General features: G+C 32.9%; 1 protein-coding gene across 10 annotated transcripts in view; it reads right to left on the bottom strand.

The window, feature by feature from the left end:
- PIGN (phosphatidylinositol glycan anchor biosynthesis class N) overlaps positions 1 to 25,648 on the bottom strand; it is a 237,312-nt gene that overhangs the window by 110,363 nt on the left and 101,301 nt on the right. For all 10 annotated transcript variants that reach the window (XM_074279043.1, XM_074279041.1, XM_074279039.1 and 7 more), the window contains 3 exons: positions 19,100 to 19,159; positions 15,341 to 15,433; positions 13,864 to 13,919 (listed from right to left, as the gene is read on the bottom strand). In XM_074279043.1, coding sequence (XP_074135144.1) covers positions 13,864 to 13,919; positions 15,341 to 15,433; positions 19,100 to 19,159 — 209 coding nt within the window. The remainder of the gene's footprint in view (positions 1 to 13,863; positions 13,920 to 15,340; positions 15,434 to 19,099; positions 19,160 to 25,648) is intronic.

The raw sequence follows: 25,648 nt of genomic DNA, 5'->3' as shown, positions 1-25,648 counted from the left end.
TGACTAAAAGAGGATGTAGAATAGTCACACAGTCAAAAGGATAATAAAAATAATAACTAATATTTATATGGCACTTACTCTGTGTCAGGCACTATGCTAGGTGCTTTACAATTATTTTCTCCTTTGGTACTAACAACAACCCTGTGAAGAAGGTGCTATTATCATCTCGATTTTATAGATAGGAAAACTGAGTCATAAAGGGGCAAATGATTTGCTCAGGGACTCAGAGCAAGTCAGTGTCTAAAACAGATTTTGAATTCAGGTCTTTATCCTCAGTGCCATCTAGCTATCTAAGTAATTAAGTTGTCTTGAAAATCAATAAACAGTCCCTACACTACACAACATAAGAAGGAGTAAATGGGTAATAATCCATCATTGGAAGATAATAAGCTTCTATGGGATCACAATATCACAAAAATGCAGAGGCAAAAGGCATATTTAAAATATATCCTGAGAATAAGTAATTAAGAAAGAGAAAAAAATCTTCTACGCATCTTTCTTTTAAATCTATACCCTTGGATAGTGTGCTCATTAACACAGTGTCCTTCCCCCAGGCCTAGACAAATATTACAGAAGGTACAGTACCAGCTGAAATTGAAAGAAACTTTCCATAGAAAGTAGTACTTCAAAGAAAATGACATTCTTTTGGCCAATTTTTGTTTAAATCTTTTAGGAGATTTTTTTTTTTAATTAGTCCATCTTTCTTACTCCAGTCTCTGATTGATAGGAGTTTCTTCATGGTACTTCCACATATACAGTGAAAAATTGGATGAATTTGAAGGAACAGGACCTAAGTATGAATTGCAACTGCAACTCCCTACAAATGTGTCTCTGAATAAGTCATTTCACCAGGGTGGGCTTCAGTTACCCTACGTATAAAATGGAGATATCTAGATAAGCTTTATCTAAAGCCCCTTTATTGCTCCAGATCTATGATCTATGACCTGCTGTTATAAGGAAGAGAAGGATATTTGCTTCCACTAAACTATTCTGATATCTCATAGTATGTGGAAATGAAACTGTATGACTGGAGGATACACCACCAAAGAATAAGTCTGGTTAGACTTTGCCAAGATGCAAAAGCTTTGAGTAAAAGCCTAGCATCAAACTGAACATGCTTGTTGTCAGAGAATCAGTCTAACTGATTCTGGAGAAGCTGGTCTCCAGAAGGTTAGTCACCAAGTAATGAATGGGCTGTAGGCAACATGGTGGTGGATAGCGAATTAGACCTGCAGTCAGGAAAATCTGAGATTAATTGGCTTTAGACACTACTAACTGTAAACCTGGGCAAGTCACTTCATCTTAACTTACTCTCCTCTCAGCCCTCTCCCCCCAAAAATGTTTCTTAATATTAAAAAAAAGCAAAAAAATAAATAAATTAAATTGAAAGGCTGTGAGCCATATGGGCAAAGGAAGTATCTAGTTACATGGATGAACCAAAATGAAGAAAAACACCAAATTAAAAATAATTTTAATGAAATCAAGGAAAAAAAATAGTAAAAGAATAAAAAGTCTGTTTATCAATATTTTTCATTTATTTAAAATGCCTTCAATAACAAAGAACCCTTCAGTCTTTCCATCAAGCTCTAAATGGAAAGATAAAAATGATATCTCAGGAGTTCAGTTTCCTTAAGGTCTAAGAAAAATATTAAGAGATGGAGTTATTTTGCCATTTGAAAAATAAAAAATAAAAGTCATTTCTTGTAACTGCATAAAATTTCATTAACCAAATCTAACATTTTCCCATGACTAAAAAATTTATGATTTATAAATAAGAATATATTATATTTCCTAGTTTAATGAAATGATAATAAATTAAATGCTGTGAAGATTATATAATGAGATTGATGAAATAGGAAGGCTCACAACTTTAAAAAGTATTTTTGATAAATATTCTAAAATTTCTATTAGGAATGAGTCTCTTCAAATTTACATGTACCTTTTAAATAGGAAAGATAATTCCAATTTTGTGGAGAACCAAAATTCATTTGCTAAAATTTAAATATATATATTTCATTTCTCCAGTATTGTTTTCTAAATGTGATATAAATCAGAATTTTATTCTCTTAAATCATTTAATAAATAATATTCTTTGCTCTTAGGAATAAAGTGTAATATTCCCTATATTTTTCTACTTTCCTTTAAAGAATTCAGATAGCCTTTTGATTTATCTCCTAGATTGACAACTTTATTATTCCAGAGGCTACTTCACTTGCCCTTTACAATGTTTATAATGTTTCTCCATCCACATCCCCCTCCCATCCTTAAATCCATCTGATGCTTTTCCAAAAATAAATTAATCTTTGCAGCATTTGTTAATTTCTATCCATACAGTGCATAACACTTCTTGAATTCTCTGCCTAGTCATCCATCTCCACCTGCTGGCTTAATTGGTAAAATGCAAGCCTATGCCCAAAGTTCTTTCAATCTATCTTATTTCTGATAGAAGTTTCAAGTAGGAACTTAATTTCTCTTGAAAAAGGAACACATTTTTCTTTTCCATGGATAAATGGTAAACTGAAACACACAAAATGACCATTTTAAGATAATTTAATGCACATTTAAGTCACAGTAACATGTCTGAAAGGATAGTAAAATAATCAATTTAGAATCCATGTTTCTCTGACCTCTTTTGAACACACTTCACAATGACAATACTACCTGCCCTTTTAGGATTATCTTAAAAGCTGAAAGATGCCAACTTTTGGGAATATTTTTGCATTTAGTAGGAGCTTCTGGATCTTTGGCATATATTCTTGGCTTCTATATGAGGCTTCTACTTTTCCACTTTGCCTCTGGGTATGTCAAATGCTTAGGTTATTAAAGATATACTATACATTCCCAGTACCTTCTTTTAAAATTCATGATTAATTTCACTGTAGCAGCACCTCTCTTTATGCAATAGCCATGTTCCTGAAAAGCTGTATATAGATCAAATTTTTTTAAAAGTTATATTTTAAATGCATTATGGGAGCTCATTATTTAAATCAACTCAAGGTGGAATCCTTTTGTAATGCAAACACGAACCTGCCATTTTATCCATTTTCTAAATTTATATTTTCTTTTGTTCACTTTTTTTAAAAAATGGTAGTTATTGAGTGCCTAATATCTACAGAATATCAGTTGTCAAACTTTTTAGTCTAGGATCTCTTAACATGCTTAAAAATTATTGAAGGCATTCCCTGCCCACAAGAAGTTTTGTTGATATTTGTTATATTAACAAAGAAAATTAATAACCCTTTGGAAGGATCAGGGTAACAGATCACACTTTGAGAACCACTGCTCTATATTATTCAAAATAGTTACAAAGTTATCGGAGAAGTATAAAGAATATAAGATTCTGTTTTGACATGACAAAGTGATGGTCATGATATGCTTCAAGCATATGATGAAAACAATTAACTCCAAGGAGTACCTCTGAGCTATTCCTTAACTGCAACTTTCCTATGTATTTTTATTTCAAATAAAATGAGTGTCAATACTGATATGGTCAAATTATTACAGTTGTGCATCATCTTGGTCATAAAACAAAAATTAACATATCAAGAGTTAAAAGATTTTAATTTGTGAAGATGATCTAAAAATAGTATGACTCTTAGCAACCTAATTTTTTTCTGATCCTATTATTGTCCTTGCATAAGTAGAAAAGGACTATATAGTATTAATGACCTCTACCTTACTCAAGTACCTTATCATAAAATAAAGTTGACCTTGGGTTGGTTCTTTGTGGTGACCAGTATAATATAAATTCTTTTAGATCCAACTGACTTGGAAATTTTTTGAGTATACTCCTAGATGTGTGTGTGTGAGTGTGTGTATTTATAAAAAGTACCCCTGCTAACTGGGCATAACAATGAAATATATACACCTGTAGAAGATGACCTTCAGTGAAATTTCCTCATTGCTACACTCTTATTTCTACTAACAGGCTCAATTTCACAACCCATAATGAGGTAATGTTAAAGGGCAAATCATACTAGCCCCTTTTGATGGGATACTTCCAAATTTGGTGAAAGGAAATGCATAATGAGGTTTTGTAAAATGTAGTGTTCTGATAGGTTATAGATTAGTTGTGAATAATTAGGGTAATTAAGGATTGGCAAGAAGATTGAAGCTTGCCTTGCCAGCATATGGTGAGACAGAGAGTTAGGGGTGGGATTGGGTTAGGACAAAGGAGGCCTGCAAGTTTCTACACATTTCACTCCCTGCTTGCTGCCAGGGCTGTCCCCTTTCTCAGGAGAAAGAGTAAAGACCTTTTCTGATCTCTGACTCAGACAGCAAACTTTTGAAGCTGGTGGTCACTGTCCTCCACACATCCTTATATCTGTATCTAAACATGTACTTTTGGACAACATCTTCATACCCTGCTGACTTCACTTTGACGAGCATCCTTACCTTCCTCAAACATGTCTCCCTTCCACCACTGCCTGGGACTTCACCAAAAATTATTCCTAAGTATACAAAAAATAGAAGTGGAGAAATCTGTCTTATCACTAACTTGTTGTCATAGGTGATGATCAAATATTTTGTTGAAAATTATTCTGACTCCATGAAAGAATATTCTAACTTCAGATTGTCAAGTCATGCTATTTATCCCAAAAGACCAGTCTTGAATGATTTTATAAGAATTAGATGTGTGTGAATGTGTGTGTGTGTGTGTGTGTGTGTGTGTGTACATGGCCTTTGTACAAAAGACAGCTTAGAAACAACAAAGAGAAAGCCAGAAAATGAGGGGGGAAAGAAAAGGATGCATTGGGGGCTGAGGCTACCTGCTCTGGAACACAAGAAGACTTCATCAAATTGAATGAACATCCAAGTACTAGCTATTTATGCAAATTGTGTCCCTTTGACTTTTGGGAGGAAATGATGGGGGTGAACCCTGAGAAACTTTCCTCTGGGAGAGGCTCATCCTCAGAGAATCAAGATAAGTGAAATCTTAGCCAGGTTGCACACTCTAATGAGTTGAATATTAGTCTGGAACTACTTTTAATAGTTTATTATAGGAGATCTGGGCCTGATAGTCACCTTAAACTGCTCCCCAGCTCCCCACCCCCCCCACCCCCGCCAAGATTTACTCATATAACGAGAGGTTGGTCAAACTCTCTTCCCAAGAGTCCTAAATAGGATTATGATTGCCAAGGAAGCTGCCTTGGCAAAACTGTCTGCTAGGACTTTTGCCCACTGGTGAAGATAGTGTCTTCTCAGAGCCAATAAATCCCTTTTTGCCACACAGATTTCCGGTTTGCCAATTATTTTGCATAGGACTTGCCGGGATTCCCCACCCCAATTCTCACACCTCATCACAACTATCACTGACCTCATCACTGTGACACTAATGCAAATAACAGGAGAAGATAATATACTAATTAACAAATAAACTCTTAATTACTTAACATATGAAAATGGATTTCCTTCCTCCAGAGGCTCCAGTCTTGACTGCACAAGAATTTTTCTATCATTCCTTAAATACCTCTTCATGGAGGAAGCTCACTCCACCCCAGCCCCTTACCCCCTAGGGTCTCTTCCTTTAATTGGCTGGTTGTTCCCAGAGCCCCAGGGTAAAAAGAAGGCTCATGCCAATCCTGGGATCATTCCTCTCCAGGCCATAGTCTTCAGGCTCCACAGAATTTTTTCTACTACTTCAGTGCACAGTCACCTCTCAGGACAATTTTACATGGAGCCTTTTAACTTTAGAAAAGTAAACCCCAGGTGGGCAGGGACTTTTTGTTTGTATGTGTATTCCCTGAGGCTTAGAACAATACTAGACAAATAGTAAGTTTTTAATAAATGTTTATTGATTTGACTGGAAAAAGAAAACAATGGATACAGAAATGGCCAAAGCCTTTGTAAAAAGGCTCTAGGATATTTTATAGAAAGGAAATTCAATTGTCCTGTCTATAAGCATTTATTAAGAGCCGATTACTCTATCAGAAGGTGCTAAGTACTAGAATTACAAAGACAAAAATAAAACATCCTTACCTTCAATTTTCAATCAAACAACGAACTTTTATTAAATTCTTTTTAAGTCCCAAATATTGTGCCAAGGGATGAGGAGACCAAAAGAAGCAAAAAATAGTCCCTCCTCTTTAGAAGCTTATAATCTAGTGGGAGGAGACAACATGCAAACAAATATATGAAAAGCAGCCTATATAGAAGATTATATAAGAAATAATTATCATAGGGAAGGCACTAGAATTAAAAGGGAATGCTTCTTGTATAAGACAGAATTTTAGATGGTACTTAAAGGAAGCCCAGGAGGTCACTAGTCAGATTAGAGGAGGGAAGGCATTCTAGGCATGGAGAACAGCCAGCAAAAATAACCAGAGCTGACAGAATTATGAAAAAGTCAGGAAGCTTTTCTCCCTTGATTGAAGAATGTATTTTGGGTACTAAGACTAGAAAGGTAGAAGGGGGCTAAGATTTGAAAAGCTTTGAATGCCAAACAAGAGCATTTTATATTTGCTCCTAGAGGCAAAAAAAAAAAAAAGGCCACTGGAGTTTACTGAGTAGGGAAATGACATTACGGGATCTGTATTTTGGAAAAATCACTTTAGTAACTGGGTGAAGGATGGAGTGGAGTGGATAATATTTGAGGCAGAGAAAACCACCAGCAGGCTTCTGAAATCATCAAAACATGAGGTGATGAGGGCCTGCACTAGAGTGGTGGCAGTGTCACTGTCAGCAAGAAGGAGGGTAGGCAATAACAGATACATACACAAACACATGTGTATATACATATACACAAAATAATTATAATGTAATTTTGTGAGGGATGGGGAAGGAGAGAAGGCACTAGAAGCTGGGGGCTAGGAAAACCTCACAGTAGGTGGCATGGAATCTGAGCTTTAAAGGAAATTAGGGATTCTGTGAGGTGACAGTTAAGGAGGGAGACATTTCAGAGATGACAGAAAGTAAATGCAGAAAGGAAGAGTGTAAGAGAGAAAAACAAAGCAAAGGGTTAAGAGATAGGGGTTAACCAAGGGCTGATAATCTTTTAGCAGTAAAGACTCTTTTCCTTTTAGTGAGAGTGGAGGAGGGAGAAGGAACAGTTTTACAAGGAGAGAAGGAAATTTGCACTTGCTGCGAACGAGAGCAGGGGGAGTAGTATGAACTAATAGTGCCGACAAGGGTGTTAAAGTGGCAAACAGTAAATGAAAATTGGCCCGGGGCACCCTTTGACATACATGGAATATGCCTACACCAGCATTAACTGAGAAATATGTGTTCTTTGTTTTTCGAGGTTTTCCCCCCAGCCAAATAGTTTATCTAGATGATAGATTTTTAAATGAATTTCATTTACTGTGGTCTTGAAAATATTAGCAAATGAGATCTAGGAGAACAATATATACAGTGACTTAAATGATTTATATGAAAGTAATAGCTTAGGGCAACTGAACTCAGGGTAATTTTAATGACCAAGTCTGGTACTGGAGAACAGGTAAAATACTTTCTACTTCCTAGTACATGTAGTGTACAGACATAGAACCTGCTGAGAAAACTCAACCCTTCAATTGCGGTGAAAATATTATGTAGATCCTGGTTTCTGCTTTGAAAAACTTAAATTCTATTTTCTAGTTTAATTCATGAATTTTAAATGTTGATAGCTCTTAGAAATTTACCAATAATTTTTTTTTCTCTCTAGGCCAATGATATTTCCAAAATGATAATGAATTCCTTATTTTAAAAAATAATTTTTACTTTATCATGATTCCTAAGTGATCTTTTATTTAAAATGCAATGTTGCTGTATTGGTCAACCTGCCATCTGGAGGAGGGGGTGAGGGAAAGAGGGGAAAAATTGGAACAAAAGATTTTGCAATTGTCAATGCTGAAAAATTACCCACGAATATATCTTGTAAATAAAAAACTACAATAAAAAATAAAATAAAAAAAAAATAAATGCAATGTTGCAACCCTTTTTACTTGCAGTATTCACAGCAGGTAACAGATACTTTTCTCAATCATATTCTATTTTCAAAAACTTCTCTTTTTGATTCACAGTTCAGGGTAATTGAGATCTAATTTTCTGAACAGTGACAGAAAAATAATTCCCTAGAGCAAAAAGGCAAATTCTAAAGATTGTAGGTAGAGATACTTTGAATTACAGTTTTTGTCAGATTAGGAATAGGGTTGTTAGATGCTCCACTTTTAATAACAGTATCACATCAATCTTTTTAAAACCAAACACAAGCAATTTTGCTTGGTACATTTTAGTAGAACAAGGAGTCATTTCTTTCACTAAAGAAAAGGTTTATATTCTGCTCAGTGTATAGAATATGAAGACTTTGTTTTCCATATCAGATTTTGTTTTCACTAACTATTCTGCAGATAATGATTACATCAAAATGATATTACTATAGTAACTTTTAGAGAAAAGGATCATATTCTGGAAGGGCCCTCAAAAATCATCTAGCCAACATCACAGATGAGGAAAAGGAGTCTGGCACTACAAAGGTTACATGACTTGCTGAGATACTTAAGTCCTATAACTCCAAATTCAGCATTCTTTACATTATTTTTCACTCTCCCACAATCTCTATGAGAATTATATGTCTTAAAATCCCTTTTACCTGTTAAGCAACCTAACATGCATAAGCATTTAAAGAGTCAAACTGAATTTTCAGTTTTAATGTGTTATGTATTTAAGCAAAAAAATAGCTCTGAGAACATTGTACATAGCAAGAAGATTATGTGATGATCAACTCTGATGGACATGGCTCTTTTCAACAATGTGGTAGTTCAGGCTAATTCCAATAGACTTGTGATGGAGAGAGCCATTTGCATCCAGAAAGAGAACTATGGGGACTGAAAATGGATTACAATATAATATTTTCACCTTTTTTGTTACTGTCTACTTGCTTTTTGTTTTCTCATTTTTTCCCTTTTTTGATCTGATTTTTCTTGTGCATCATGATAAATGTATAAGCATTGTAGAAGACTTGTACATGTTTAAAAAATATTGGATTACTTGCTATCTGGGGAGCAGGTAGGAGGAAGGGAGAGAGAAAAATCTGAACCACAAGGTTTTTCAAGGGGGAATGTTGAAAACTATTTTTGTATGTATTTTGAAAATTAAAAGCTATTATTAAAAATAGCTCTGAATAAGCAAAGGATTATAATTCTTGGCACAACAAAATTAATTGAAAGTGTAATAAGATTACAATAGCCTTGGTATGTAGCCACTATACTATTTAAACAAAATTGGCTAAGCTTTTAATGAAGTATAAAAAAGTTAATCAAAAATCCTATTTAAGATTTTGATATTTGTAAGGTTATTAAATCAAATAGGCAGAAAATTATTTTTGCTGCATAGTGTAAATTAGTAATCTTAAGAGGAAAAAAAATTCTCAAATGATGTCATCATAATGAATTGTACCACTCAAAAACAATCAAATGTGTATGGAATCACAAAATATCAAACAAGTAAATTTAAGTAGAGATTGTCCGTTCAAACTCATATAAGAATAGGAATTCTTTCTACAACACAGGTAATGAGAAAGTAGTCATTCAATCTCTAATCTCTCCTCAATGTTGTTCCATTAAGAGAAACTGCCTTCCTCTTGAGGCAGCCCAGGACACTCCTAAGTAACATATAATTGTTTAAAAAAATTTCTGCATCTTGAGCTAAATCCTGACCCCCTGTAATTTTGAAATTGATCCTATGGAATTTTGTTCTACAGAAAACTGCCCCCAAACTCTAGCTACATGGAATGTATCTTGAATATTTTTTTGTATAAACCCTGCACTTTATGTTGGGCGGAGGGGGAAATGTAATTCTAGCTTAATTAAAAGTCACTAAAGCACTGAGATAAAACTATTTGTTAATATTATGCTTATATATGACAATGAACTTAAATTATGAAGACATCTGGTGGCTAATGGATAGAACCCTGCTGGAGTCAAGAAGATGAGAACTGAATATAAATCCAACTTCCCAACTTTGTGTGACCCTAGACAAGTCACCTAACCTCTGACAAAAGGATCCACTGGTTCCCTTGGAGAAGGAAATGGCAATACTTGAGTATCTTTGACAAGAAAATCCTATGGACAGTTGGTCCATGAACAATCAGACATAATTAAATGAATTAATAACAACTATGCTTAAATTACTAAGAAGAAATTTTAATATATTAGATTAACCTGCCCAAAAAAGTTCAACAAAACCAACAATTCAGTAGTAGTAAATTGCTTCTTTGGCTTCTCTAGAAAGTAAAAAATAAGTGGCATTTGCAAGGTAATAGTTTGCTAAGAGAGGGACATACCTAATACCCAGATACATAAATATCAACTCCTGAGAGCCAAAAAGAATTTGCAGACTTATTGTATCCTCTGCAGCACTGTTACAGAGATTAAGTTAAATGTACAGTACTCTTCTTTAACACCAAAAGCAAACAGTATAAATGAGATCAAGAATTTCTTCTTGTCCATTACCTTACGAAAAAATCAGAGATGCTTTGTGAAGTGATATTTGGTGGCAATGATGTTTTATTTTTTTGAAGGATAAGAAATTAACTTGCAAAAAAGTATTTAACTGAAAAATTTTGAAGAAATTCATGTTGTATTGCCCATACAATCTGCAACTTCATTTATAGCTATAGATAGATATTCAATACTAATGATGCTCATAAGGATGAGTTCATATCAGAACATATTCAATTAAAGAAGAGAGGAACATATTTTATGCAGATTTCAATCAAAGTTAAACAAAATTGTTGTGGCATTTTAAATTCTTTATAAAACGATCTCAAATAGTTAATGAATGTTGCTTCTGTTAATATAATTTAATGTAGCCACTCGTCAATTAAAATGTAGTTGACTAAAGACAGAAAATATTAAGACCATATTATATGTTGTGTCCTTAGCACTAGAGGAGATTGAAACTTTAGAAAAGACTTGTCATTTCCTTAAAGAAACTAAATCAAGTTTGGAGATATGACACATATATAGATAATTATCAAATGAGGAACATAAGGATATAATGAAAAGGTCTTTGAAGCTGGAATTTTGGAAAAAAATGGATTTGAATCCTGGCTCTAACACTTAATAAATGTGTGACTGGGTAATTTGTCACTTAACTTCTTTTTTGTTTCAGTTTCATTCATCAATAAACTAGGAATAATGATATCTGAACTACCTATGTGATGATAAAAATATTTTGTAAATCTTAAAGCAGTATATAAATGTGAATAATCATTACTTTTTAGATTCAATCTTATATATGTGAGAACTCCTTCTACTAATACAGACTGCAGCCTTTCTAGAGTTCACTGAGGGGTTTTCAAGAGATGCTAGGCTTGTGTGACCCTGGGCAAGTCACTTAACCCCAGCCTCAGGAAAAAAAAAAAAAAAAAAAAGAGAGATGCTAGGCTCAATGGGTCATTGTTATATAGTCTACTTGGTGGTGAACTACTTAGACTTTGGCTAAATTGTTCCTTGAGTGATAAATATCTTTACTATAGCTGGAAATAATTCTTTATTAACTTTATGTCTATGTGTGTGCATATATATGTGTCTGTTTATCAACTGATAGATCAGTAGGTACATGGACATCAAAATATGTTGTTGAGGCAACTTTGATTGAAATCTGCATAAAATACTTTCCTGTCTTCTTAAACTGAATAAGATAAAAAAAAAAAAAAACAGACACACTCTCTCTCTCTGTATGTGAACAGACTTTTTATAGAGACATAAAGTTCATGCACACATTGCACACAGATGCATGTATAATATATCCATGTGCATATTTATACACATGCACACCAAATTTTCAGAAAATAACTTTTTATGGTAGTAGGATCCTAATCCTGTTTTCAGAATAAAATAGGCCTATTTGAAAATAAAGAATGGTTGAACAAATATATGAATATAATAGAATAACAATGCTGGAAAAAGCACTAAATATGACAATTTGGAGAATTGTGGGAAGTCTTATAGGAATTAATAAAGAGTAAAATAAGCAGAACCAAAAAAATATATAGCAATGAGCCCCACAATGAAAAGAGAAACAATGGTAAAAGTTATCAAAATTCAGGTCATTGCAATAGCCAGGTGATTAATAACAAAATGTACTTTCTCCTCTCTGTAAAGTGATGATGGAATATAGGAATTTACTGAAGATAAACTAACAGATATGATCAATGTGTTCATTTATTTGACTTCATTCTATTTCTTTGTTATAAGGGAGGGTTTTATTGCAGGTAAGGGTTATTGATAATGTAACAGTGATGTAAATGAAATATAAATAACAAAAAAGAAAATAAAGAGCTCCTATACTAGTATGGTAGCATTGGGATTAGAAAGGAGAATAAAGATTTAAGAGAATAATTCCAGGCGATAATTATTCCAGACTATAGTTGGGGCTAAGATGAGATTCAGAACATTTATATGAAGTGTTATAGAGAAAAAAAGGGAAAACAAAATATTTAAATATATGTAGAAAGACATCTGACTCCTATAGAATATTATCTACCATGAAATGGGATTTAGTATAAAGTTCTTCTTAATCTCTTCTAATAGTGTTTATTACTGGAAATACTTTGTTTATCACACTGTTTAATCTTTGAGTCCATGTTGAAGAACTGTATCATAGACTATTTTTATAAGTTTCTGATGAATTAAGAAAAAGATTAGGAAGCACCAAGAATTTAAGCTTTTATAAGAAAATCGATAAAGGCAGAGACTAATAGAAAAAAAAAACAAACAAACATGGAAACTAAAGAAATTTCAATTAAATATTTAAAGCATTTTGTTTAAAAAGAGTAAAGTAGAGAGTCCAAGGCATTTTTGGAGGTTGTTTACATGTAGCAGGAGGAAAGAACTATGATTAACATAACAACTGGAATAAGACACACATTCAGCAATCTATACATAAATTTGATTTGTCAAAAAAAAATCTGAATGCTGATTTAAATTGTGAAAAATGCAACTCACTGTTCCTAGTTCAGATTTTGGTAGATGGGAAGAACTGTTCCAAAAAATAGATAGTCTAGTGGCAAAACCAGGTAGTTATTTAAAGTATAATTAGCTCCGTCCCCATATGTTCCCTTTTGGGCTATATGGTTTTATGCACATTGCTACCTGAGACCTGAAGAAATTCATTTTAATTTGGTCCTCAAGCTTTGTACAAACTTGTATGCAAATGTATAGACTGACTAAAATTTTTAATTTCTTCCTTCTGAGATCCTATAAAACTAAAAATTAGTAAATTAGACTCAGACTTTTGGTATCTGATTTGATCTAACAAAATACGCATCTTAAAGATAAAAATGAAGTAGAGAAAGGAGAACTGGTTTAAGCTAATAAAATCACTTAATGGAAGAGCTAAAAGTTATATAGGAACTTTGGGTTTCATAGTTCTTTTGAAAGAACCCATGTTAATAAATTCAAAAAGCTCTTCAACAGAGAAAATTTTAGAAATATTAAAGCTCTTGAGATAGAGGAAACAACAAAGCCTATCATACGAAAAGTAGCTTCAATTCATTTACAAAATGGTTTGTCCTAACTTTGACAGAAAGAAATGATAATCAATTGAAAAAACAGATCTGCTAGAAGAAAAAAGGTATTTGATCTGATTATGTAAATTCAAAACATTTGTCCTTACCCTTGCCCTTTAATAATTAATAGCAGTGGTTTGAAAGAATTAATGCAGCTTTCAAATATGGGGCAATATAGACTGGAAATCTTGGCTTATAATCTTACAAAGAAAAAAAAAGGGTCATTATTGAAATATTATTATCAGGAAATCAGGAATTATCAGGAATATAAGGGAAAAATAGTTTCTTAATAAACTATATTATATCAAAATCAATCAGGATAAATAAAATAAATATCTTTCTTTTGTAGGAAATAAAAATGAAATACTTACTTAAATGGTGTAAATAAAAATGGCAGTGTGACTTCCTTTTTCTGAGTCATTTTTATCTGAAAATCAAATATTTAAAAATTATTAGGACATATTAAATGAGAAACACATTTCATCACTTTTATTTTTAAGTATAAAAGGGGATATTAAAAAGTTCTTTAAAGTTTAAGTACTTCAGAAATTGACAGTAAATCTACAAGCAGTCATTAAATATCATAATGCACCTTCTCCCAAACAAAGACAACCTCTATTATCCTTATATTCTGCCCTTTCCTCTGGAAAATTGGCCCATAATCATCCTTCCTCCTTGTGCATCCTCCCCACTTCCAATCTTCATTCTCTCCCTATTTTGGGGCTCATTCTCTCTTGGTTACAAATATGGCCAGATATCTCCATCCTTAAAAAAGCCTCATTTGACTCTTCATCTCTCAAGCTGTTATTGGGTATCCTCTCTCTTTCATATCCAAAGTCTTAGAAAAATTCATGGTCCTATTGTCTCCACATCCTTTGCACTTCCTTTTCAAGCTAAATTTTGGTCTAAGAATGTGAAAAGAAAACTAAACTTATTTGGAGATTTTGCAATTGTTAAGATCTTACCCAGTGGTCCTTAAGATAATTATCACACTAAAAATAATCATTGAACTGTATCCTTACTTGCTTAAGATAAAATTATTGTGTTCTTATTTATAATTTTGAATGTAAATGTTAAACTAGAGACAACAGCTTAGATTGTTCTTAAAAGTATAAAAATGTATTACATCTGATACTTAGAGCTCTCTCTGACTTGTCACCATGTGGGTTTAAGAGACTACTTTTCTTGAAATTATATGATTTAATAAACTTTTGATTCTAATAGATCTGATCCTAAATACAATAGTGTTTAAACAACGTGCATTCTACTTGTATGTAAACTCTTGAGGGGTGTAATTATTTCATTTTTGTGTTTGTAGTCCCATCATCTAGCTTATTGCCTGGTATGTAATGTGCACTTCATGAATGCTTGATGATTTACTGATATACACAGAAAATAGTTGCTGGGGTAGAAATGAATAGTGTGAAAAATGATTACTCCATCTTAGAATATGGAATACACAAGAAATCTGGGCACAGTCTAACAAGTACTCTAAATTTCTAAGGTTTGGAAAGAGGATAGGAAAGGCCTTTTCTACTAAAATCCTAAAGAGATAGTCAGTAGAGGAGGAATGGGAAGTTTCTGAGAAAGGATATATAAGAATGAAATTCTGTTGCCCTGTTCAGATTATAATTGCAGTGCATGATATTACAGATAGAGAACTAGCCTTCACAGACAAGAAGACCTGAGTTTCACTTCCAATATTAATAACTTAGTGACTCCAGGGAAGTTTAAATAACTTTTCAATGGTTTAGGCAACACTATAAGATTATAAATCAAAAGTAAATGCCAAAGTTTTATTTGTGTTTTCCTAGATGTGCTAGTTGTCTCTTTTGATATGTTACTTACCTTAAACTGTTCAAGAATCTGTACTGCATTTGTGAACATGCTCGTTGCTTTGAAAAGATCACTATTATTAAGATAATCCAGAGGCAGGATTCCCTGGAGACATTATAGACATTAATTAGCTTCAGATTATTTACATTAAAAGAGATTTATGAGGTAAGCAATAGAATGAAGAGAAATTACAATGAGCATAATTCTTGCCCTGAAGAAGCTTATAACATGAAACAGATAATTCAGTTGCAAATAGGAGAAAGAAAAGAACTTCATACCACCAAAAAAGTAAAATGAAGAACAAAAGGTAGATATGGAATAAGAGGAAATGGGATGGAATCTGGGCTCTACTAGTTACTATCTTCATGATCTTGGAAAAAGAACTTAAAAACTCTCTATCCTCTCATCTGTAAAAATGAAAGGGCTCTATCAGATGCCCTCTGAGATTCCTTCCAGTTAAATATCAGGTGTAATATTTAATGTATAATAAGCATTACGGCAACTGTCTGTGTGCACACACACAAAAATAATAAATCTGAATATCACATAGTAAATGAGGATGTAAACCAGGACAAGAGTATTACCACCTCAATTTCAGGAGGAAAAAATTTGTGGAAATATTTTAAAGATTTTTTTTGAATGACTGAAAAGATAGATTATGATCTGGACTTGTCTATGCTTCAGGGATGAAAAAAAGGTATCATATGGGATCAACAAAGTAAGGTTCTAGAAGGAGGGGGGGAAGGAGAAAAGGAAGAAAATAAGCATTTATATACTGCTTTACTATGTACCAAGTACTGTGCTAAGCACTTTTGACAAAAATTATCTGATGATATGATCTCACAATAACTGTGAGGAAGATGAAGTTATTATTCTCATTTTACAGTTGAGGAAACTCAAACAAACAGAGTTTAAGTGTTTTTCCCCCAGGTTATACAGCTAATAAGTGACTGAGATTTATTTGAAGTCAATTCTGATTCCCCAGCCAATGCTTTATCCACTGAGCCACCTAGCTGTTTCAAACATAGTAGGAGTCAAGAATCATTTTGTAATCCAGTACAGCCTGGAGAAGGCCCAGAGTAAAGAAATTTATTTCAGTTATAGAGGGCAATATATGTTTAAAAGATAGGGAAGAAGGCACAATGGCACCTGGGGAAAATACCTGGTTGCAGGAGTCCAAACCAACTAGTGGAAAAATAACAATAAACAGAGTGTCAGGAAGAATACTATAATAGTTCATATAAGGGATAAGGAGATACTCCTCAGCATTTGGAAATATAAGCAGCAGTATTTAATAGTGAACCAAGTATCAGAAATCAGTGATAATGAAAGATATTTTCATGATTGCATGAGAGACGAATGTAATGGCAACAGAAACCAATACCGTAAAGAATTTGGAGAGGATAGAGGAAAGAGAGGAAATCAGCTGAAGTGCTATCTTCCTTTCCTTTCTCTCCTACCAATGGGAGGAATTTAAGTGTGATAGGAAAAGATATGTATCATTCACAATCAGAGTAGAAGTTGCTTTCCTGTAAGTACAATTAACAACTGTACACAATGGCCTAGGTATAAAAGGTTTGCAACCCTGTGCAAGAAAGTATGTGAAAATGTACCAAAGTGATAACTGTATGAATTACTAAAGAAATAGGAAGGAAACCCCAGTGAGTACAGTGACTTGAAGTCCAAAGTTCCAAAGGATAGCAATATAGAGTAGTTTGTGAAGCAATAATAGCAACAAGAAGAATGAGTGAATGAAACAATTTGGCATGAAGACGGCCACAAAAGTTTATTTGTAAATAATGAAGTTATTATAAAAAGAATAGTAGCAAATACTTTCTTCCCTTCACTATAAATAGAAAAATGAAACAGGTTTCAAGTACAACTGAAAGACTTAAAATTAGGTGCAAATGAAAAAAAAATTACAGAGAGCCTTTAAATATCTGATTCTCCTTCCCCAAGATTCAAAACCAGAGAGTTTGAAGAATGCTACTTACACAAAACCCATCATTTGTAAAGATTGTAATCCATTGTCAGATGATTCTAATTCTTAAGAATTTCCTTAAATCAAGGTTAAATCTGACTTTTTGTAACTTCTGCCCACAGTTCCTATTTTTTTCCTTTATGATCAAACAAAACATATCTAAGCTCTCTTCGATAAAACAGCCTTTCAAATGACTGACTATAGGTATCATGTTTGCTTCCTCTTCTGCAGATTAAATTTAGTTCCTTCAACCATTCAGAATACTATATGATCAGGAAGTACATACTGATTTCTCTCTTCTAACAGCCCACTTGAGCTTACAGTTCATTAAAACCCAAATAATGTGTTTTAATTTATCTTCCATAGGACAGTCCTTCAAATATTTAAATGTATACTATGAAAGATCTATACTATGGAAGTTACATATCCTCAGTTATTTCAACTCACTCACATGGCATGATGTGGAAGACAGCCTTGGTTGTAGCTTACTTAAGATCCCTCTGGAGAGATGGGAATAGACAAAAGTTGGTCTGACATGATCTTTAAGTAACTTCACTGATATGCAATGGAAAAGAAATGTGATACAATCTTGGGCTATCCTAAAGAAGTATAGTATCTAAGAATTGGGAACTGATTTTGATTAGATATGATCAATTAAAGAAATAAAAAGTATTTAGTCCAGGAATAGTGAGAAAACATGACAGCTGTGTTTGGACTTTTGAAGGTTTATTAAGATTCATTTCTTTTAAATTCCCATCATGAGGATTTGGAATAGTAAGAGAAAACTGCAGAGATACAAATTTAGGCTTGCTATTAGGAAAAACTCTCTATAAATTATAGCAATCAGAAAATAGAATTGGGTGTCCTGAGAGGCTGGAATTTCCTCTCACTGTAAGTATTCAAGTATCATGTCATAGAAGAGATACTTGTTTAGGCAGGCTTGGTCTAAGAGACCTCTGAGTTCCCTTCCAAGACTGAGACTTTCAGGAAGGTGTTTATACTTACCTTATGACATTGGAAAGAAAACTATAAGGGGAGAACACTGTCAGTAGGAAATTCATAGAAATATTGGTGAATAAGTGTAAAAACAGCTTAGTATATATACATTAAAAGGAAAAGGTCAATATTTGGGAGAAAGCTAGTAAAAGAGAGCAATAGAGAATTAATCTGACTCAGAAGGAAGAAGGAAAAATTAGAGAAAATGAATAGGTCATGGCCTGGAGTTTTAATTTAAAATTAAAATACTCATTTATTTTATTTTAAAAAATCAATTATACACTTGAAGGCTAAGGTTACTTCTAATTTACAATGTGAAAAATTACAAATTAAGTTCTCTTTAAAAATCTCCATGGAATAATAATATGGTCATATGTTATTAATTAGGTGATGTATATTTTTTTAAATGACGAGGTTTTCAAAATTTTCAATATAAATTTAGAGTTGGTTTATTCTTTAAAAACTAGCAAATGTTGCTGGATTATACATTTTATTACTTCAGGATAAAATGCCTTATGTACATGATATTAATTTATATTCTTTACTGAAAAGGAGTCATATCATTTTAAAAGATACCTGGTTTAGTACTCTTAGTATTGCAGATAATAATTTAAAAATAACACACATTTATGAAATACCTGAGATACTACTGCTCCAATATTTGCCAAAGATAATTATGAACTACTCATACTAGACATAAATTTAAAGAAATAAATGCAACTCAGTCTAAATTTTACTATGCATTAATATATTTTATAGCTACAGTTGAGAGATGATAAAACTAAATTACTTACCACAGAATTAAGAGGAAAAGGAACTCCAATGAGGGAAGCCATCAATGGTGCTATGTCAGCCTAAAAATATAAAATATTCAGAAGTTAGGCTGTAACAAAATATTATCAAAGTTAAATAATTTTATGCATCACCTCTATTACAAAGAGGAATTGTGGTGTACTGGATGGAGAACGTTGATCTGGACTGAGGAAGACCTGAGTTCAAGTTGGGTTTCTGAAACATACTGATTATATGGGCCTCAATGAGTGCCTTAAGGACTCAGGCTCTCAGGCACCAAAGCAAGTCTTTGAGATTAATCTACAAATGAGTGATTAAAGGAAGCTCCCCTCCACCTGAAGCCAAAAACAAAACCTCCCACATTCATATTCCACGAAGCTACACTACAGAATTCAATATGCTAGTATTCTGATTAAGATCTTATGAAAATGAAAGCCACATGAAGTAAGAGTCTCATCACATAGCTAATTAGCTGAAAGTCAATGATGTATTCTATAATCATTTCCTATGTGACATATGGAGAAAGCAAGAGCCTGAGCGCCTCCATATTCAGACAGTAGATAATTATGTAGAAATACATGTATCTGAGTAACACATATAACTCAGTAGTGTATTTATTTAATTACCTATTATGATAAATGGCTAATATATTTTACTCCAAAAGGATAGAGGAACAACTAACTCCAATGCTATATAAACTATTTGAAAAAATAGGGATTGAAGGAGTCCTACCAAATTCCTTTTATGACACAGACATGGTACTGATACCTAACCCAGGTAGATCAAAAACTGAGAAAGAAAACTATAGACCAATTTCCTTAATGAACATTGATGCTAAAATCTTAAATAAGATATTAGCAAAAAGACTTCAGAAAATCATTCCCAGGATAATACACTATGACCAAGTGGGATTTATACCAGAAATGCAGGGCTGGTTTAATATTAGGAAAACTATTAGCATAATTGACCATATTAATAATCAAATTAACAAAAACCATATGATCATCTCAATAGATGCAGAAAAAACATTTGATAAAATCCAACATCCATTCCTACTAAAAACGCTTGAGAATATAGGAATAAATGGATTGTTACTTAAAATAATAAGGAGCATATATTTAAAACCTTCAGTAAACATCATATGTAATGGCAATAAACTAGAACCTTTCCCTGTAAGATCAGGAGTGAAACAAGGTTGCCCACTCTCACCATTACTATTCAATATAGTACTAGAAACTCTAGCCTCGGCAATAAGAGCTGAGAAAGACATTCAAGGAATTAGAGTAGGAAAAGAGGAAATCAAATTATCACTCTTTGCAGATGACATGATGGTATACTTAGAGAACCCCAAAGACTCTGCTGAAAAGCTATTAGAAATAATTCAGAGTTTTAGCAAAGTTGCAGGATACAAAATAAATCCACATAAATCCTCAGCATTTTTATACATTACCAACACAATCCAACAGCAAGAGATACAAAGAGAAATTCCATTCAAAATAACGGTCGATAGTATAAAATATTTGGGAATATATCTACCAAAGGAGAGTCATTAATTATATGAGCAAAATTACAAAACACTTGCCACAAAAATAAAGTCAGACTTAAATAATTGGAAAGACATTCAGTGCTCTTGGATAGGCCGAGTGAATATAATTAAGATGACAATACTCCCTAAACTAATCTATTTATTTAGTGCTATACCAATCAGACTCCCAAGAAATTATTTTAATGACCTAGAAAAAATAACAATAGAATTCATATGGAACAACAAAAGGTCGAGAATTTCACGGGAAGTAATGAAAAAAAAATTAAATGAAGGTGGTCTAGCTGTACCTGATCTAGAACTGTATTATAAAGCAACAGTCACCAAAACCATTTGGCTAAGAAATAGACTAGTTGATTAGTGGCATAGGTTAGGTTCACAGGGCAAGATAGTGAATAAAAATAGCAATCTAATGTTTGATAAACCCAAAGATCCCAAATCTTGGGATAAATATTCATTATTTGACAAAAACTGCTGGGAAAACTGGAAATTAGTATGGCAGAAACTAGAAATGGACCCACATTTAACACCACATACTAAGATAAGATCAAAATGGGTCCAAGATTTAGGCATAAAGAACGAAATTATAAATAAATTGGAGGTACATGGGATGGTTTACCTCTCGGACTTGTGGAGGAGAAAGGAGTTTGTGTCCAAGGGAGAACTAGAGACCATTATTGATCACAAAATAGAAAATTTTGATTACACCAAATTAAAAAGTTTCTGCACAAACAAAACTAATGCAAACAAGATTAGAAGGGAAGTAACAAATTGGGAAAACATTTTTACAGTTAAAGGTTCTGATAAAGGCCTCATCTCCAAAATATACAGAGAATTGACTTTAATTTATAAGAAATCAAGCCATTCTCCAATTGATAAATGGTCAAAGGATTTGAACAATTTTCAGATGATGAAATTAAAACTATTTCCACTCATATGAAAGAGTGTTCCAAATCACTATTGATCAGAGAAATGCAAATTAAGACAACTCTGAGAGATCATTTCACACCTGTCAGATTGACTAAGATGACAGGAACTAATAACAATGAATGTTGGAGGGGCTGTGGGAAAACTGGGACACTGATGCATTGTTGGTGGAGTTGTGAAAGAATCCAACCATTCTGGAGAGCAATCTGGAATTATGCCCAAAAAGTTATCAAGATGTGCATACCCTTTGACCCAGCAGTGCTACTACTGGGCTTATACCCCAAGGAAATACTAAAGAAGGGAAATGGACCTGTGTGTGCCAAATTGTTTGTGGCAGCCCTTTTTGTAGTGGCTAGAAACTGGAAAATTAATTAATGGATGCCCATCAACTGTAGAATGGTTGGGTAAATTATGGTTTATGAATGTTATGGAATATTATTGTTCTGTAAGAAATGACCAACTGGAGGAATACAGAGAGGCTTCGAGAGACTTATATCAACTGATGCTGAGTGAAACGAGTAGAACTAGGGGATCATTATACACTTCAACAATGATACTGTATGAGGATGTATTCTGATGGAAGTGGATATCTTCAACATAGAGAAGAGCTAATCCATTTCCAATTGACCAATGATGGACAGAATCAGCTACACCCAGAAAAGGGACACTGGGAAATGAGTGTAAACTGAAAGCATTGGGTTTTTGTTTTGTTTTGTTTTGTTTTGTTTCTCTTCCCAGATTATTTTTACCTTGCGAATACAATCCTTCCTTTGCAACAACAACAACAAAATTTGGTTCTGCACATATATATTGTATCTAAGATATACTGTAAGATATTTAATATGTATGGGAATACCTGCCATCTAGGGTAGGGGGTGGAGGAAAGGAGGGGAAAAACTCGGAGCAGAAGGGAGTACAAGGGATAATGTTTAAAAAAAAAAAACCTACCTATACATATGTACTGTCATAGAAAATGTTATAATTATAAAAATTAATTAAAAAAAGAAGAAAAAAGAAAAGAAAAAAAAAAGAAAATAGTGAGAAGGGTTTGGATCTATCAAACACTAAATACCATCAATAAAAAGAATATATTTCAACATAAAGGAAATAAAGTAAGATCCATTTAAAATTGGCTATTCTGGTATAGACATAACAAGAAGAAGCTATAGCGAAAGTCAAAATCAACCACAAGTAAAAAAAAAAAAAAAGAAGAAATGTTTTTATTAAAATAACTATCATAAAATAAAAATAGTGATGATGAAGATAAGAAGTAAAAAAAAAAAGAAAAGCTATCAGCAGACATTTATTATTTCCTATCCAAGTTTAATTGGTGAAAAATAATGGAAAGACCAAAAGCCTAGAATTTACTTTAGCCAGCAAACACTTGATTTTTTTGCCAAGTGGAAAAATATGGAAACTTTGGTCAACACTAATTGAGTATGAGTTCATTTCCAAATGTTATGAAAATTGTCAGTGGAAGATTTAGTAGTGTAAATCATACACATGATTGAATAAAGGGTAAGAGCAATAAATCTAATAGTACTTTTTTTTGTTATTATAAAAAAGCATAATTCAAATAGAAGACAGAAGGCTCTCCTCCAAATGGTGTCCACATATGTGAAAATATGACCTCCTATGGTTTCTTTCATAAATATTATGAGAATGTACAAGATTCCTTGATAAAATCCACAGAATAATTTTATTCAATGATCATATGAATATAAATATCAGTCAAAATCTTATAAAAAAAGGGAAATGCTGTGTTAGTGCTTTCCCGACGAAATTATCTCCAATTATCCTATACAGATATTTTTGTACATATCTCTTTATGTACTGTCTTTTTTTAATTAGACTATAAGGTCTTGGAAAGCAAGTACTATTTTTACATTTTTTTGTATCTCCAGTATTAATCAAAGTACCTAAAACATAACAGGTACTTAATAAAAACTTGCAGAAACTTAACATCTCTCTTCAATATTTGAAGGCTGTTGTGTGAACCAGGAATAGATTTGTTTCATTTCACCACAAAACTAGGAAGAAAGGATGGAAACTACATAGAAATAGATTTAGGCACAGTGTAAGGAAAAACTTTCCCCAAACACAGTAGGCTTCCTCAGAAGGTTGGATGAGTACTTGGTAGTGCTTGATGACAGCTTTCTGTGTCAGGTATTTGATGGGATAAAAAATGGCCTCAGCAGTCACCTCAAATTCTAGGATTTTCTATGTCAAAATAGAAAAGGACTTGTGTATGTCCCTTTATAGGTCTCTTTTATAGGTACCATTGTGCTGACTACACCAAGAATACTCTGGAGGAGAGCTTCTTAAACTTTTCCCATTTGTGACCCTTCATGCCCAAGAAAATTTTACATGACCCTAAGTACATAAATATATAAAATAGGTATAAATATACAATATTTACTGATAATGAATCATAATTTTGCAACCTCACATTGAGACCCCATAAGGGCTTGCAAACCACAGTTTAAGAAGCTAGGCTCCAGAGAATTCTCAGTGAAATCCACAGCAACTAAAAAGACTGGCTTAACAATACATAGTTTGCTAAACAGAAGTCATAGCTATGCATTATGATTTGCACTTGGATAGGCAGCTCACTGAATTAGTACAAAAATCCTGGATTCATGCATACATTGTAGATGGACAGTGAGTTGGGCCCAATACTGAAAAAAAGGATGAAGACAAGTTAGATAACATTTGCGAAAATATGCAATGCTTTTAATGATCCCAAAATGCTTCCCTGAAATAATGGCTTATCTTTGTAGCATTAATATCCTTTCTGCAATGCTATATGGCTGTGAATCAAGGAACACCACAATAATTAAAAAGTCAAAATTGGCTTGCCATCTAAAAGGCAGTGGAGAAACATATGAAAAATGTGAATATTAATGATAAAGAATTCTGCAGAAATGGCATAAAAATGACCAAAAATATTTATGATCAGAAATTAAGGTAGATTAATTAAATAGCAAGAGTTAGGGATAATTAATAAACAGTTCCTTGATAACCACAAATTGTCAAATGAGCTCAAGGAAGATTTCCTGTATAAAAGCTAAAGGACTGTAACCATGGCACAATGGAAAAAGAATGGATTTGTAGACAAAGGACAAGAATTCTAATCCCATTTTTGCTTCTTACTCTGTGTCTTAGAGCAAGTCATTTAACATAACTTCATCTCAGTTTACTCCTCTAGAAAATGAGGAAGTCAGACCATATAATTCTAAGGTCCCCTTTAACCTTAAACCCACCATCATATAATACTGGAATTCTGGGATACTGACAAGAGTTACATGAAATTAAAATATATTGATGTGTTGTGCTTTGCCCCATTTGTTGAGATTCTTATATATATATATATATACAAATATGTTGTCAAATATCAGTTTTACACCTAATTTCGTCAGCTATAAAAAGACAACATATAATTTGTTTTTCAAAATATATGCAGAAATTTAGTGACTAACACTGTACAGACCTGAAGAAGACATAAAACTATCTTTCTTAGTTTTCTCAACCTTAAAGTGGGAAAAATAATATTTGTGTTAACAAAACTATTTCCATATTTATACTAAAGATAATTATATAGAGATATAAGCACCTAAACAGTTTCTCTTAATAAAATACTTTGTCAACTGCAAAGGCAGATATAAATGTGATAGATTATCATTTTTGTTCAAAAGAAGAATAAAAAGTCCAATAGACAAAGCTAATTTTTTTTTAAAAGATTAGAATAATAGCCATCCTTAGTGCATATAATCAGAAAAGTCAAGGAGAGATTTTGATGGTACAACACATAACTTATTAAGTGTAATCTTGGTTGACCAAAAAGCAAAACAGAACGTAGTCATAAATTATCTTCAGTCCCTGAATGTAGATTGAAGCATAGTATTTTCACCTTTTTGTTTGTTTGTGTTCTTTCTCATTTTTTTCCCTTTTGATCTGACTTTTCTTATACAGCATAACAAATATGGAGATACATTTATAAAAATGACATATCTTTTACCTATATCAGATTACTTGCTTTTTTGAGGAGGGAGTAACAAGAGAAAGATAGAAAAAAAATTGG

Source organism: Sminthopsis crassicaudata, chromosome 1 (genome assembly GCF_048593235.1).
Source record: "Sminthopsis crassicaudata isolate SCR6 chromosome 1, ASM4859323v1, whole genome shotgun sequence".
Lineage (NCBI taxonomy): Eukaryota > Metazoa > Chordata > Mammalia > Dasyuromorphia > Dasyuridae > Sminthopsis > Sminthopsis crassicaudata.
This window is presented reverse-complemented; position numbering and strand designations above follow the sequence as displayed.